Source organism: Coregonus clupeaformis, unplaced genomic scaffold (assembly GCF_020615455.1).
Source record: "Coregonus clupeaformis isolate EN_2021a unplaced genomic scaffold, ASM2061545v1 scaf0726, whole genome shotgun sequence".
NCBI classification, from domain to species: Eukaryota; Metazoa; Chordata; class Actinopteri; order Salmoniformes; family Salmonidae; genus Coregonus; species Coregonus clupeaformis.
The window spans coordinates 213,216-230,163 of record NW_025534181.1 but is presented as its reverse complement, the minus strand read 5'-3'; the positions used below and the strand labels follow the sequence as shown (position 1 = coordinate 230,163).

The 16,948-nt window shown below is 41.8% G+C and overlaps 1 protein-coding gene across 1 annotated transcript; it reads left to right on the top strand.

Annotated features, from left to right (window-relative positions):
• Window positions 1-11,027: 11,027 nt before the first annotated feature.
• LOC121558152 (free fatty acid receptor 2-like) lies at window positions 11,028-12,086 on the top strand. The gene has a single exon (XM_041871624.1). The coding sequence runs from the start codon at window positions 11,030-11,032 to the stop codon at window positions 12,017-12,019; it is 990 nt and encodes a 329-aa protein (XP_041727558.1). The 5' UTR covers window positions 11,028-11,029; the 3' UTR covers window positions 12,020-12,086.
• Window positions 12,087-16,948: the final 4,862 nt, after the last annotated feature.

Genomic DNA, 16,948 nt, shown 5'->3' with positions numbered 1-16,948 from the left:
GTGGGTCCTTATATAGACAGGTGTGTGCCTTTCCAAAATATCTCAAGGATGATAATTGGAAACAGGATGCACCTGAGCGTAATTTCGAGTCTCATAGCAAAGGGTCTGAATACTTATGTAAATACATTTTAAAATAAGGCTGTAACGTAACAAAATGTGGAAAAAGTAAAGGGGTCTGAATACTTTCCGAATGCACTGTATAGGTACATGTCTGTGTTATACAGTGGGGAAAAAAAGTATTTAGTCAGCCACCAATTGTGCAAGTTCTCCCACTTAAAAAGATGAGAGAGTCCTGTAATTTTCATCATAGGTACACGTCAACTATGACAGACAAAATGAGGAAAAAAAATCCAGAAAATCACATTGTAGGATCTTTAATGAATTTATTTGCAAATTATGGTGGAAAATAAGTATTTGGTCAATAACAAAAGTTTCTCAATACTTTGTTATATACCCTTTGTTGGCAATGACACAGGTCAAACGTTTTCTGTAAGTCTTCACAAGGTTTTCACACACTGTTGCTGGTATTTTGGCCCATTCCTCCATGCAGATCTCCTCTAGAGCAGTGATGTTTTGGGGCTGTCGCTGGGCAACACGGACTTTCAACTCCCTCCAAAGATTTTCTATGGGGTTGAGATCTGGAGACTGGCTAGGCCACTCCAGGACCTTGAAATGCTTCTTACGAAGCCACTCCTTCGTTGCCCGGGTGGTGTGTTTGGGATCATTGTCATGCTGAAAGACCCAGCCACGTTTCATCTTCAATGCCCTGGCTGATGGAAGGAGGTTTTCACTCAAAATCTCACGATACATGGCCCCATTCATTCTTTCCTTTACACGGATCAGTCGTCCTGGTCCCTTTGCAGAAATACAGCCCCAAAGCATGATGTTTCCACCCCCATGCTTCATAGTAGGTATGGTGTTCTTTGGATGCAACTCAGCATTCTTTGTCCTCCAAACACGACGAGTTGAGTTTTTACCAAAAAGTTCTATTTTGGTTTCATCTGACCATATGACATTCTCCCAATCCTCTTCTGGATCATCCAAATGCACTCTAGCAAACTTCAGACGGGCCTGGACATGTACTGGCTTAAGCAGGGGGGACACGTCTGGCACTGCAGGATTTGAGTCCCTGGCGGCGTAGTGTGTTACTGATGGTAGGCTTTGTTACTTTGGTCCCAGCTCTCTGCAGGTCATTCACTAGGTCCCCCCGTGTGGTTCTGGGATTTTTGCTCACCGTTCTTGTGATCATTTTGACCCCACGGGGTGAGATCTTGCGTGGAGCCCCAGATCGAGGGAGATTATCAGTGGTCTTGTATGTTTTCCATTTCCTAATAATTGCTCCCACAGTTGATTTCTTCAAACCAAGCTGCTTACCTATTGCAGATTCAGTCTTCCCAGCCTGGTGCAGGTCTACAATTTTGTTTCTGGTGTCCTTTGACAGCTCTTTGGTCTTGGCCATAGTGGAGTTTGGAGTGTGACTGTTTGAGGTTGTGGACAGGTGTCTTTTATACTGATAACAAGTTCAAACAGGTGCCATTAATACAGGTAACGAGTGGAGGACAGAGGAGCCTCTTAAAGAAGAAGTTAAAGGTCTGTGAGAGCCAGAAATCTTGCTTGTTTGTAGGTGACCAAATACTTATTTTCCACCATAATTTGCAAATAAATTCATAAAAAATCCTACAATGTGATTTTCTGGAATTCTTTTTCTCAATTTGTCTGTCATAGTTGACGTGTACCTATGATGAAAATGACAGGCCTCTCTCATCTTTTTAAGTGGGAGAACTTGCACAATTGGTGGCTGACTAAATACTTTTTTTCCCCACTGTACGTCCATGTGTGTGTGTGGTTATGTGAAAGACAGACCGGACACTGGCCTCTGTGGTTTCCAGTTGATGTGGTAACAATTAACTTCTTTATTTCATGCTGGGTGACATTTTTTCATTACCTTCTGGGAACAGTAACAGTCATTAGGAAATCCAGGCATATACAGGCATATACATGTCCATCAACAAGAGGTTCTTTATTTAGAAATATTTATGCACATTTTCAGTTGGCATTGTACTCAACATTGTACTCAATTAGCACTTAGTTTTAGCCATTTTCTTGTACAGGGATGTTAGAATTTTTTATGCTGAAGAGTCAAAGAAGTATGTAAAAGCCAGGAGCTGTGCAGAAACAACAACTTAATTAACTAAATGATTTGTGTGAGTTCTTGTATGAAAACATGTAATATTTTCCAATAGTCAGATAGGCTATGTTGAAATTAATTAGGGGGATGTTCAATCAGAGAGCTTGATATTTCCCATATGTAATTAACATTCTCCACATGCTGAATGATCCATGTAAAAGGTTGGGTGAGAGGTTTGTATTTTTTGGGTTATTCGTGTATTCAGCTATTTATCCATAACCCTAATACTAACCCCAATGTTAAACCTAACTGTGACTATACACCTAACACATAACCCTAGCTTCCAGGCCTCACATCCTAACTCTAACTCTAACCCTAACCCAAACTCTAACCCTAAACCTAACCCGAATTGTAATCTGAGTAAGCTGTTGCATATCAACAGAGTTGCAGTTGAGAGTTTGTTGATAGTTTGAGCATCTACAGATAGATTATATGTTGTGGACTATCCAAATATAGTGTGACCCAAATGGAGAGTCGTCGCCCCCCCCAAAAAAAAGGAACATGTGCATCTTCTTTCCTGTTTAGTACGAGCTGCAGTACGTGACATCAAGTACGTCAAATTGAGACATTACCATTAACAGCACAGTTTATTTGGAGCCAAGCTTACTCACCATTTGACCAGGAGACGTGCGTGTGTGTCTGTGTGTGTTTGCTGACTAAGGTATGTACAGTGGAACTCTTTTGATATCATGCTTCTTGTGCTATTATCAGGAGCTTTTATGTAAATGTTGGCAAAGTAGACAGACAATGCTTTTATATACAGTGGGGGAAAAAAGTATTTAGTCAGCCACCAATTATGCAAGTTCTCCCACTTAAAAAGATGAGAGAGGCCTGTAATTTTCATCATATGTACACGTCAACTATGACAGACAAAATGAGGGAAAAAAATCCAGAAAATCACATTGTAGGATTTTTAATGAATTTATTTGCAAATTATGGTGGAAAATAAGTATTTGGTCAATAACAAAAGTTTCTCAATACTTTGTTATATACCCTTTGTTGGCAATGACAAAGGTCAAACGTTTTCTGTAAGTCTTCACAAGGTTTTCACACACTGTTGCTGGTATTCTGGCCCATTCCTCCATCCAGATCTCCTCTAGAGCAGTGATGTTTTGGGGCTGTCGCTGGGCAACACGGACTTTCAACTCCCTCCAAAGATTTTCTATGGGGTTGAGATCTGGAGACTGGCTAGGCCACTCCAGGACATTGAAATACTTCTTACGAAGCCACTCCTTCATTGCCTGGGCGGTGTGTTTGGGATCATTGTCATGCTGAAAGACCCAGCCACGTTTCATCTTCAATGCCCTTGCTGATGGAAGGAGGTTTTCACTCAAAATCTCACGATACATGGCCCCATTCATTCTTTCCTTTACATGGATCAGTCGTCCTGGTCCCTTTGCAGAAAAACAGCCCCAAAGCATGATGTTTCCACCCCCATGCTTCACAGTAGGTATGGTGTTCTTTGGATGCAACTCAGCATTCTTTGTCCTCCAAACACGACGAGTTGAGTTTTTACCAAAAAGTTCTATTTTGGTTTCATCTGACCATATGACATTCTCCCAATCCTCTTCTGGATCATCCAAATGCACTCTAGCAAACTTCAGATGGGCCTGGACATGTACTGGCTTAAGCAGGGGGACACGTCTTGCACTGCAGGATTTGAGTTCCTGGCGGCGTAGTGTGTTACTGATGGTAGGCTTTGTTACTTTGGTCCCAGCTCTCTGCAGGTCATTCACTAGGTCCCCCCGTGTGGTTCTGGGATTTTTGCTCACCGTTCTTGTGATCATTTTGACCCCACGGGGTGAGATCTTGCGTGGAGCTCCAGATCGAGGGAGATTATCAGTGGTCTTGTATGTCTTCCATTTCCTAATAATTGCTCCCACAGTTGATTTCTTCAAACCAAGCTGCTTACCTATTGCAGATTCAGTCTTCCCAGCCTGGTGCAAGTCTACAATTTTGTTTCTGGTGTCCTTTGACAGCTCTTTGGTCTTGGCCATAGTGGAGTTTGGAGTGTGACTGTTTGAGGTTGTGGACAGGTGTCTTTTATACTGATAACAAGTTCAAACAGGTGCCATTAATACAGGTAACGAGTGGAGGACAGAGGAGCCTCTTAAAGAAGAAGTTACAGGTCTGTGAGAGCCAGAAATCTTGCTTGTTTGTAGGTGACCAAATACTTATTTTCCACCATAATTTGCAAATAAATTCATAAAAAATCCTACAATGTGGTTTTCTGGATTTTTCTTTTTCAATTTGTCTGTCATAGTTGACGTGTACATATGATGAAAATTACAGGCCTCTCTCATATTTTTAAGTGGGAGAACTTGCACAATTAGTGGCTGACTAAATACTTTTTTTCCCCACTGTATTTCACAAGGAAGACATACTAAAACACAAAATACCTGTAAGCCTTTTGAAATCTGTTACATCTAAGGTAAATATGAAATACTTACCATGTAACAAAATATAAATATTTGAACATATTTGGTAAAAACAGTTGTCAAGGCATGTGTTCCAAGCATAGTGAACTCATACAGTACTTATTTCTGTTGAGAAGATGGTACTTTTTACGACCAATTTAAGTGTCAGTTAAGAGTTACATTTTTGCTTTAGGAATATATAAAATATAAAAATTGGCTGAGTAATCAACCTTTTCACATATCCATTTGAGTAATGAGATGGTACAGGTATGTTCTGTTCTGTGTCTGTACTACACTCTGTCTAAATTGTCATGGTTACTGCCAGTGGCGATTTTAGCATGTAAATCTTGGTGGGGCAAACAAATTTTTTGGGGGGGTGGGGATGCATGCCAGAAAAGCCACTACACAACACTAAACAAAACATGAATTGCACTATAGCAGTGACAAACTGTGCCCACAAACTGTTAGCGCCTACATAAAGCTGTCCCAACACGGAACCACTGCTACACCTGGCTATCAGAGGAGCCTTATCTGGCAGCGAAACAGTTCCTTCAGCCTCATTTACTGCCTTTTAAAAAAACATAGCTTTTATTGCTGACTTGCTTAAACAAATGTGGTTTCTACTGACAATTGAGATGTACAAACTATGGCATAAGGCAGGGGTGTCAAACTCATTTTAGCTCAGGGGCCACATGGAGGAAAATCTATTCCCAAGTGGGCCGGACCGGAAATATCATGGTATATATAACTTAAAAACAACAACTTCAGATTGTTTTCTTTGTTTTAATACGATCAACATACAACATAAAGCTGGAGCCTGAGGACAGGGTGTCCAAAATAGTACAAGCACAACATCACTATTAATCATAAAACACGTCAAGTTTATTGGAAAATTCTAAAGAAAAAGAACACACAAACACACAATGCCTCAGTGATTAACATAACTGTTTCACAGAACTACATCAGGGTGTCATTTCTCAGGCAGAAATGTAGATAAAATTAATGAAATCCTGTTCCCCAAACAAGTGCAAGAACCACAGAGTCAAGAATAGGTTAAATATACAAATAAAATAAAATCAATTAAAAACAATAGCACATCAACATAAAAACATATAAACATAAATCTGAAAGCGTTGCTCAAACTCCCGTAACAGTCCCGTTATTTTATCTTTGAACCGCTTCATGTCTGCCACATGTTGGGTCGCGCACACATTTTTCAGACAGGGGAAGTGAGCTGCATCACCACCGGCAAGTTGCGTCTCCCACAATGACAGCTTCAACTTGAAAGAACGTATGCTGTCATAATACTGCGTGACAACTTTGTTGCGCCCTTGCAGCTGTTTGTTCAAGTTATTCAGGTGCTCTGTAACATCCACCATAAATGCAAGGTCCTGCATCCATTCTGCGGAATGAAATTCTAACACTGGTTTGCCCTTTTCTTCCATGAACTGTTCAATTTCTTCTCGTAAATCAAAGAAACGCCTCAGCACAGCACCTCGGCTTAACCATCTTACCTCAGTGTGGTATGGCAGGCCATAGATGTGGTCTTTCTCTCTGAGAAGGCTGTCAAACTGACGGTGATTCAGGCTTCTGGATCGGATGAAATTAACAGTTTGGATGACCACCTTCATGACGTTATCCATCTTTAATGACTTGCAACACAAAGCCTCCTGGTGCAAAATACAGTGAAAAGTCAAAAAATCACGTCCTCCATTTGCAGATTGCACTTTCTCTCTGAACTTTGTCACAACGCCTGCTTTTTTCCCGATCATTGAGGGCGCACCATCTGTAGCCAGGCTGACAGCGCGGGACCAGTCCACTCCGACCCTGTCCAGCGCGCCGACGAGTGCGGTAAAAATATCAGCTGCTGTCGTTGTATCTGTCATCGGCACCAACTCCACCAACTCCACAACTCCACGAAATGGCCAGTTGTGCAACATCTGTAATGTCCGTGCTTTCATCAATTGCAACCGAAAACGCAATAAATGACTTTACTTTTTGCTTCAACTGGCTGTCCAAATCCACTGAAAGATCGGAAATCCTGTCTGCAACTGTGTTTCTTGTCAGGCTGATATTTGCAAAAGCCTTCCGCTTTTCAGGGCACACAATCTCCGCTGCCTTCATCATGCATGTTTTTACAAATTCACCCTCACTAAATAGTTTTGAAGCCACTGCGATTTCATTAGCAATGAGGTAGCTAGCTTTCACTGCAGCGTCACTGATGTCTCGGCTGTGAGTAAACACAGACTGCTGTTTCTTCAGACCCGCCAACAGTTCATTCACCTTCTCTCATCTCCGCTGTCCTTGAAAGTTGTCATATTTGTCGGCATGAAGACTCACATAGTGGCGACTGAAGGTTATATTCTTTCAGCACTGCAACATGCTCTGAACACACCAAACATACAGCTTTCCCATTCAATTCCGTGAATAAATAGGATGACCATTTTTCTTGGAACACTCTGCACTCTGCGTCCACTTTTCTCTTTTTTGACAGAGACATATTGGGGCAATGAGGGTGCCAAAGCACATAGTGTTAAAAGTAGAAGCCGTAATAAATATCGCGGGCAAAACAAAGTAGCTCATTGGATGCACGTGCTTGACCTACTTGCTCTGCCCCGGTATAAACAGTTTGCTTGCTTAACACAATTGCTATTGCGCCATCCAGTGGACGCAATTGGAACAGCAGTTTATTTTATTGAAAAATTGCAGCGCATTTTTATACTTTACAAAATTATTATTATTATTATTATTTTATTTTTTTATCATCTTGCGGGCCGGATTAAACCTGTTTGCGGGCCTGATTCGGCATGCGGGCCGGACATTTGACACCCCTGGCATAAGGGGTCGACAAGCGGATAAGAGGCAATCCGTGATTTCGATTAAGACATTAATGAGCGAGCAAGGATGGACATAGTCAATACTATTGTTCAGCACTTTTGAAATGTACTGCGACAGAATTCAGAACATGGGCCGTTCTTACAGTATTCTCCCTGTACACCAAGTCAGAACCGTAGGATAAATAAAGAGGGCATATAAGCAGACAATGAAAGCTCTTACAATATTCAATGATTATATTTCTCTAAAACAGGTTATAGGCACCACCAAGTCAGAACAGTAGGTGAAATTAAGAGGGGAAAATAGACCAAATTATTAGGGTGAGGCACATCGGCTACTAACAGCTTACTACACAACATACACTTAGTATTACTTTCTTAGCTACAGTATACATATCTCCCTGGCATATTACATCATTTATGCAGCAACATACAAGACATTTTTGGACTCACTTTGGTGTGCTGTGCTCACTTGAACAGGAAGGTGGCGCGGCGGTCATCAAACTTTGTCATCAAAGTCTGGCATTCTCTGGATTTATGGTGCTTTCAAGACAACTAGGAACTCAGAAAAAAACAAGGTCGAATCATGATGACGTCAGTGATCTTCAGGTCGTAGCTCTAGAAAGAGGCCCGAGTTCCTGACTTACAATTCTGAGTTGAATGACCGTTCAAAACATATTTTGCCAGTCGGAGCTTGTTTTTTCCAGAGTTCCCAGTTGTCTTCAACTCACTGAAGTCAGATTTCCCAGTTGTTTTAAGCGCGGCAGAAATCATGCTGGATTGACAGCATGGCCAATGTTGAATGTTAATCATTTTAAGCTTGGAAAAGAGACCCTTAAACCCAGAATTGGGACCACACACCCACTCCACTGAATAGCAGGCTAGTGATTGCTTTGCAATGCTTGCAGTTAGCCACTGATTCCTTCCAAACCACTCATTGTTGAATTTGTGATTTCCAACTTGTTGTGTAATGTTTATGTCCAATGGCCGATGAGCACCGATACGTTTTATCTATAATTTATCTTCATTATTTCTCTTCCTATGACAAGGATTAAAAAGAATTTGCCAGTAGATTGATTCATCATGATGACTGCTAGCTAAGATTTTGAAAGTATGATGTTGACATGATCAGTCCAATCAAACCTACGGTAGATATAACGTGATTTGACTTCATTTTATCTGTGGCCAATGACCTTGAGCCTTCTTGGATGGGTGCTTCTAATGTAACTCTATGGCAGCACCAAAGGGGGTTGAATTTTAGAGCTCTACCCTTAGATTTGGCAGTGATGTAGTGTCCCAATGAGTGACAAAACACTGAGCCAATCACAGCACAACTAGACAACATTACCAACCACTACGCTCTGTATCTTCCGCTGGCCCATCACAACAGAAAGCACTGAGCTAGTCTGAAACACCTGCATTTTGGAGCTGCCTTACTCAAGAAAGCAAAAAAGAGACCATGTTTGTATGGTGGCTTTATTAACTCAATGATTTTCTAAAGTTTTTTACGTTGTTTGCAAACTGATATGTGACACGTATCAATGAAAAAATTAAACGCAAAACAGGCAACCCCCCCCATCCATTTTATTTGTTTATTATTTTTTTAAGCTGCAAAATGTGGGGCTCTGAATGACGGGTCGCCACTGGTTACTGCAAACTCTTAGAGTTTTTTGGTCCTTTGGGAATGAGTGTGTGATGTTCCAGTCTAATGGTTGCTGTCCAAATGGGCATCACTGTCTCGCCAATCACCCTCCGTAAAATTTTGTCATTTTGAGTAAAATCTCTATTGCTATAGTACCTCTGTAATGATGAGCTGCATTTAAAGTGTTGGGTTCTGTCAAGGTGAGCATTGTTTATCATTAGTGACCAGGTGAAACTCTCTCTGTTCCAACCCTGCGCTAACACACCTTATTCAACTAATCAAGGTCTTGGTGAGTAGTTGATTTGTTGAAAACAATGTGTTAGGGCTGTGCTGGTGGAGAAAAGCCTGTAGACACAGTAGTTCCCCAAAACCAGGGTTGGTGACCACTGAACTAGCACACTCCACCAAATCTCACTCTGTACAATACACCAAGTGTCATTTTACATTTCTTATGCTATCTTATTAAAGAAATAAGCTGTCAAATGAATGAGAAATCTCATGGAACCTCAAACATTTACCCTCACATGAACAGCCACATGTCCAGTGCATGGTGGTTTCTCATAACAAGCTACCTCCCAGACCAGAATGCATCCGCTAGACAGCCGTTTTATCAGTTGAGGGTTTACAACACCTTGACAACTCCTCGGCAACACCAGATAAACGAATAAAAGCCGGCTACCTCTTTCCTGCAGGTGTATGTCTTGGCACCATTCCCAAGATAACTGAGATGTGTTTTGAACATCTGAAACCATGTTTCTTCTCGTGTTTATTGTCATTTAGATACCATATCCCCTTCTGGAGAACTTGGGCTTCTATAAACAATTGAAGTTCACATGACCCAGTTTTTAATAATTATACCCTTCCTCCAAGGGGTGTGTTTTAGCAGAAATTGATTGCAAAAATATTGAGAGTCAGTGTTGGGAAAGAAAATGAGAAGTAGATGACCGTGTTCATGTTCGTGTTAATCAGTCTTTCCCAAGGTTGGTTAGAAAAATAAGATCCAGTTCTCACAAGTCATTATTTACCTTGGTTACATTCTTCCCCATGTAATTGACATTGACATCATATTACCGTATTGACATGCACTTGTCATCAAGTTGTTGAATTGGAGTGAGCAGGAAAGTATAGAAAACCAGAAAATCTATTTAGCTTCTTTTGAATTCCTATTCTGTTCACAATCTTAATATTGTCAGTGCAGAGGTCATTCTTGATAACACTGCTTGCCCCAAAATATGTGACTATCATTTCAACAGATATTTTGTGGAAGTGTGTTTGGGAACCAAATAACCCCTCGCTCTGTAGAAATTAAAGTCACTCTTCAAATACCGTCCTTTTTGCTTACCAGCCACTGAACACTTGTGTCATGATGGGAGTATTATGTTGTTAGTTTGCTCCACCATGAATAGAAGGAAGCTTAGGGATTCATGCTTGCGCTGGGTATTAACACTGGGATTAGCTGAGAGGCATCTGGGATACTCAAGGCTGTGAAGCACAAACAGACCGCTCCCTTTATTGTTGTGATGCGTACCTCGTTTGCCACAATTAACGGCTTCACTCCAATGCATTGTGCCTACAGAGGCAAGGTCTTGCTAGTTTGGAAAGGGGGCAGGCCCCTGCTTGAGGACCATAACGATGTTGACGTTTGCTCTGTATACCTCCATTTGTCTACTGTAGAGTCCAACCATAGACTTGCCATAGACAACCATAGACTCAAAGAAACTCTTGTTACACAGAATGACATGGCTTTGTTAACTAATTGCATCACACCCATTGTAGCCATCCTTGTGAGTGAATTCAACCTTCGTGTGAAATTCTATGTACACCTTCACTGACTGATTATGCATATCCTGAATTGACCCCAGATTGAGTACCTGCATTAGCTAACGCAAACATTGGCTCATTTTCTGTATCCTTCCTCTTTTGCAGAATGCTGTCTGAGAAGGAAGTCATGGAAAGATACGGCCACAGCAGACTGGTGCTGGTGGTCTACATCATCACCTTCCTGATTGGCTTCCCTGCCAATGTTGTGGCCTTCTACACCTTCAGCAAGAAGGTGAGACAGAAAGCCATGCCCATCGACATCCTGCTCCTTAACCTGACCATCTCGGACCTCCTCTTCCTGCTCTTCCTGCCCTTCAAGATCAAAGAGGCGGCGGACTACACGAAATGGAACATGCCCCACTTCCTGTGTCCATTGACCAGCTTCGTCTTCTACACAACCATTTACAACAGCACCTTCTTTCTGACCGCCATCAGCGTCGAACGCTACCTGGGGGTGGCCTTTCCCATCAAGTACAAACTCAAAAGACGGCCTTTGTACGCCACGGTGGCTAGCGTCTTCTTCTGGGCGATCTCCATGGCGCACATCAGTATCGTTTACATCATGCAATACTTCGTACATCCCAATGCCACCCGGACAGACCCTTCGGAACTGGACGTGTGTTACGAGAATTTCACCCAGGAGCAGCTGCAGGTCCTGATACCTATCCGTCTGGAGCTCTTTCTGGTTCTATTCTGTGTACCTTTCTTCATCTGCTGCTTCTGCTACATCAACTTCATCCGGATCCTCGCTCAGCTGCCCAACATCAACCCCAAGAAACGTCTGCGGGCCATCGGCCTATCTCTGGGGACCCTGCTGGTGTTCATCGTCTGCTTCGCGCCCTATAACCTGTCACACGTAGTGGGCTTCGTCAACTGGAAGAGTTCCGATTGGCGGGTGGACGCGCTCTTGTCCAGTACCGTCAACGCCAGCCTGGACCCCATCATCTTCTACTTCTCCTCGTCGGCCCTCAGGGATACCTTACACCTCTTCCTGAAGAGCTTGGTGGAGAGGGTGCAGGGGTTGTGCTGCTGCCGTAAGGCTCTCTCCTGCCCCCTGGTGTTCTGCTCCAGAATTCAGAAGGACAGCACGCCAAGCTCCAATGACAGCTCCTTATAGTGCACATGTGTCAAACTCATTCCACGGAGGGCAGATGGTCTGCGGGTTGTCACTCCTCCCTTGTACTTGATTGATTAATTAAGGTCACTAATTAGTAAAGAAATCCCCTCACCTGGTTGTCTATGTCTTAAAAACCAAAGACCTGCAGACACTAGGCCTCCATGAAATTAGTTTGACACCCCTGTTATAGTGTGTTGTCAAGCCATATGCTACACATGCTACATGCTAGCTACATAAGTTAGCTAAATGCTAGCCTGTTCAATGTATTTATTGCACTTCGGTTCTTATGGAAAAGACTGAGGTCTATGCTATCTGTCTTTATAAGTAGCCTATAGATGAATCAGTGGCGGTCGGTGCCGTTTAAGATGAGGGAGGATGTTATTTTTTTTATGAGCATGGCCTTATTTTTATTACAGCATATTAGATGACTGTCATTCATATTCCATTCTCCCAGTTCAATGTAACATCGATAGGTTTAGGCTACCACATGAGGTTGCTACTACCTAGCCTATGAGTGAAAGTTCGAGGTCGAGATAATTTTGAGTAATCAAGGTGACATACAGTGACACATTCCTCCTCTGAGGAGCCTCCACTGACATTAATGTATGTGTAGTATGCATTTATATGTGTGTATTTATTAGCATTTGAAGGTTTTATATTATTTCTGTTCCCCTATATTTTATATGAACTTTTTATACTGATGACATTAAAATCTCTTTTTGCATCATACTTCTGGAAATATTCAAAGTGATTTCCCCTATGAAAATGTTTCACAAAATGTTTCAATACTCTGCGATTGTCCCAATCTGTGTCGGATGTAGCTGTTGTAACTTTCTCACTCATCATTATTCATGATTCATTCAGGACTATTCGTAATCAAGGTAGCATCCACATTAATGTATAAGTGTTTTGAAACATATTCTATTCTTATTTACAATAAAAGTGACTCCAAAATGACATAATACATGATTTAACATTCAAATCTATTGGGCACAAACTAATCTGAAACACAACCAAAACAAACAGCAAATGCATCCAACAAGTTTGTAGAGTCACAAGCTTGATGTAATCATTGCATGCTATGAATATGGGACCAAAATACTAAACTTTTGACTACTTTAATATACATATAAGTGAATTTGTCCCAATACTATATTTTGCTCTCTCATCTACACACAATACCCCATAATGACAAAGTGAAAACGTGTTTTTAGAAATGTTTGCACATTTAATTAAAATGAAATACAGAATTATCTCATTTATATACATAAGTATTCACACCCCTGAGTCAATACATGTTAGAATCACATTTATCAGCGATTACAGCTGTGAGTTTTTCTGGGTAAGTCTCTAAGAGCTTTGCACACCTGGATTGCACAATATTTGCACATTATTCTTTTGAAAAGTCTTTAAGCTCTGTCAAGTTGGCTGTTGATCATTGCTAGACATCCATTTTCAAGTCTTGCCATATATTTTCAAGCCGATTTAATGATTTAAGTCAAAACTTAAAACTGTAAACTGTAACTAGGCCACTCAGGAACATTCAATGTTGTCTTGGTAAGCAACTCCAGTGTATATTTGGCCTTGTGTTTTAGGTTATTGTCCTGCTGAAAGGTGAATTTGTCTCCCAGTGTCTGTTGGATGGCAGTCTGAACCAGGTTTTCCTCTGGGATTTTGCCTGTGCTTAGCTCTATTCTGTTTCTTTTTATCCAAAGAAACTACCTAGTCCTTGCCGATGACAAGCATATCCATAACATGATGCAGCCACCACCATGCTTGAAAATATGAAGAGTGGTACTCAGTGATGTGTTGTGTTGGATTTGCCGCAAACATAATGCTTTGTATTCAGGACAAAGTTAATTTCTTTGCCACATTCTTTGCATTTTTACTTTAGTGCCTTATTGTAAACAGGATGCATGTTTTGGAATATTTTATTATTTTATTCTACAGGCATCCTTCTTTTCACTGTGCCATTTATTTTATTTTTATTTAATCTTTTTCACCTTTATTTAACCAGGTAAGCCAGTTGAGAACAAGTTCTCATTTACAACTGCGACCTGGCCAAGATAAAGCAAAGCAGTGCGATAAAAACAACAACATAGAGTTACATATGTGGTAAAACAAAACATAATGTCAAAAATACAACAGAAAATATATATACAGTGTGTGCAAATGTAGCAAGTTATGGAGGTAAGGCAATAAATAGGCTATAGTGCAAAATAATTACAATTAGTATTAACACTGGAATGATAGATGTGCAAGAGATGATGTGCAAATAGAGATACTGGGGTGCAAATGAGCAAAATAAATAACAATATGGAGATGAGGTAGGGTGGGCTAATTTCAGATGGGCTGTGTACAGGTGCAGTGATCGGTAAGGTGCTCTGTCAACTGATGCTTAAAGTTAGTGAGGGAGATAAGAGTCGGAGGCTATTTTGTAAATGACATCGCCGAAGTCAAGGATCGGTAGGATAGTCAGTTTTACGAGGGCATGTTTGGCAGCATGAGTGAAGGAGGCTTTGTTGCAAAATAGGAAGCCGATTCTAGATTTAACTTTGGATTGGAGATTCTTAATGTGAGTCTGGAAGCAGAGTTTACAGTCTAACCAGACACCTAGGTATTTGTAGTTGTCCACATACTCTAGGTCAGACCCGTCGACCGATTCTAGTCGGGTAGGCGGGTGCCAGCAGCGTTCGATTGAAGAGCATGCATTTAGTTTTACTAGTGTTTAAGAGCAGTTGGAGGCTACTGAAGGAGTGTTGTATGGCATTGAAGCTCGTTTGGAGGTTTGTTAACACAGTGTCCAATGAAGGGCCAGATGTATACAAAATGGTGGTTCTAAGAGTCACCAGCAGCAAGAGCGACATCATTGATATACACGGAGAAAAGAGTCGGCCCAAGAATTGAACCCTGTGGCACCCCCATAGAGACTGCCATAGGTCCAGACAACAGGCCCTCCAATTTGACACATTATACTCTATCTGAGAAGTAGTTGGTGAACCAGGCGTGGCAGTCATTTGAGAAACCAAGGCTATTTAGTCTGCCAATAAGAATGCGGTGGTTGATAGAGTCGAAAGCCTTGGCTAGGTCGATGAAGACGGCTGCACAGTACTGTCTATTATCGATCGCGGTTATAATATCGTTTAGGACCTTGAGCGTGGCTGAGGTGCACCCATGACCAGCTCGGAAAACTGATTGCATAGCGGAGAAGGTACGGTGGGATTCGAAATGGTCAGTGATCTGTTTGTTAACTTGGCTTTCAAAAACTTTAGAAAGGCAGGGCACGATGGATATAGGTCTGTAACAGTTTGGATCTAGAGTGTCACCCCCTTTGAAGAGGGGGATGACCGCGGCAGCTTTCCAATCTCTGGGGATCTCAGACGTTACGAAAGAGAGGTTGAAGAGGCTAGTAATAGAGGTTGTGACAATTTTGGCGGCTAGTTTTAGAAAGAAAGGGTCCAGATTGTCTAGCCCAGATGATTTGTAGGGGTCCAGATTTTGCAGCTCTTTCAGAACATAATCATTCTCGATTATTGTAGATTTATCGGTGGTGATAGTGTTTCCTAGCCTCAGTGCAGTGGGCAGCTGGGAGGAGGTGCTCTTATTCTCCATGGACTTTACAGTGTCCCAAAACCTTTTGGAGTTAGTGCTACAGGATGCAAATTTCTGTTTGAAAAAGTTAGCCTTTGCTTTCCTAACTGCTTGTGTATATTGGTTCCTAACTTCCCTGAGAAGTTGCATATCGCGGGGGCTATTTGATGCTAATGCAGTACGCCACAGGATGTTTTTGTGCTGGTCAAGGGCAGTCAAGTCTGAGGAGAACCAGGGGCTATATCTGTTCTTAGTTATGTATTTTTTGAATGGGGCATGTTTATTTACGATTGAGAGGAAATTACTTTTAAAGAACAAGCAGGTATCCTCTACTGACGGAATGAGATCTATATCCATCCAGGATACCTGGGCCAGGTCAATTAGGAAGGCCTGCTTGCTAAAGTGTTTTAGGGAGCGTTTGACAGTGATTACCCCAGTGTTTGACCGCGGACCCGTTACGGACGCAGGCAATAAGGCAGTGATCGCTGAGATCCTGGTTGAAGACAGCGGAGGTGTATTTAGAGGGTAAGTTAGTCATGATGATATCTATGAGGGTACCCATGTTTACAGATTTAGGGTTGTACCTGGTAGGTTCGTTGATAATTTGTGTGAGATTGAGGGCATCTAGTTTGGATTGTAGGATGGCCGGGGTGTTAAGCATATCCCAATTTAGGTCACCAAGCAGTACGAACTTTGAGGATAAATGGGGGGCAATCAATTCACATATGGTGTCCAGGGCACAGCTGGGGGCTGAGGGGGGTCTGTAGCAAGCGGCAACAGTAAGAGACTTATTTCTGGAAAGGTGGATTTTTAGAAGTAGAAGCTCAAACTGTTTGGGCACAGACCTGGATAGTATGATAGAGCTCTGCAGGCTATCTCTACAGTAGATTGCAACTCCACCCCCTTTGGCAGTTCTATCTAGACAGAAAATGTTGTAGTTGGGGATGGACATTTCAGAATTTTTGGTGGCCTACATAAGCCAGGATTCAGACACTGCTAGAACATCAGGGTTGGAGGAGTGTGCAAACGCAGTGAATAACTCAAACTTAGGAAGGAGGCTTCTGATGTTAACGTGCAGAAAACCAAGGCTTTTACGGTTACAGAAGTCAACAAATGATAGCTCCTGGGGAGTAGGAGTGATACTGGGGGCTGCAGGGTTAGCCTCTACATCACCAGAGGAATAGAAGAGGACTAGAATAAGGATACGGCTAAAGGCTTTAAGAACTGGTCTTCTAGTGCATTGGGTACAGAGAATAAAGGGGGCAGATTTCCGGGCGTTGTAGAAAAGATTCTGGGCATTATGTACAGACAAGGATATGGAAGAATATGAGTACAGTG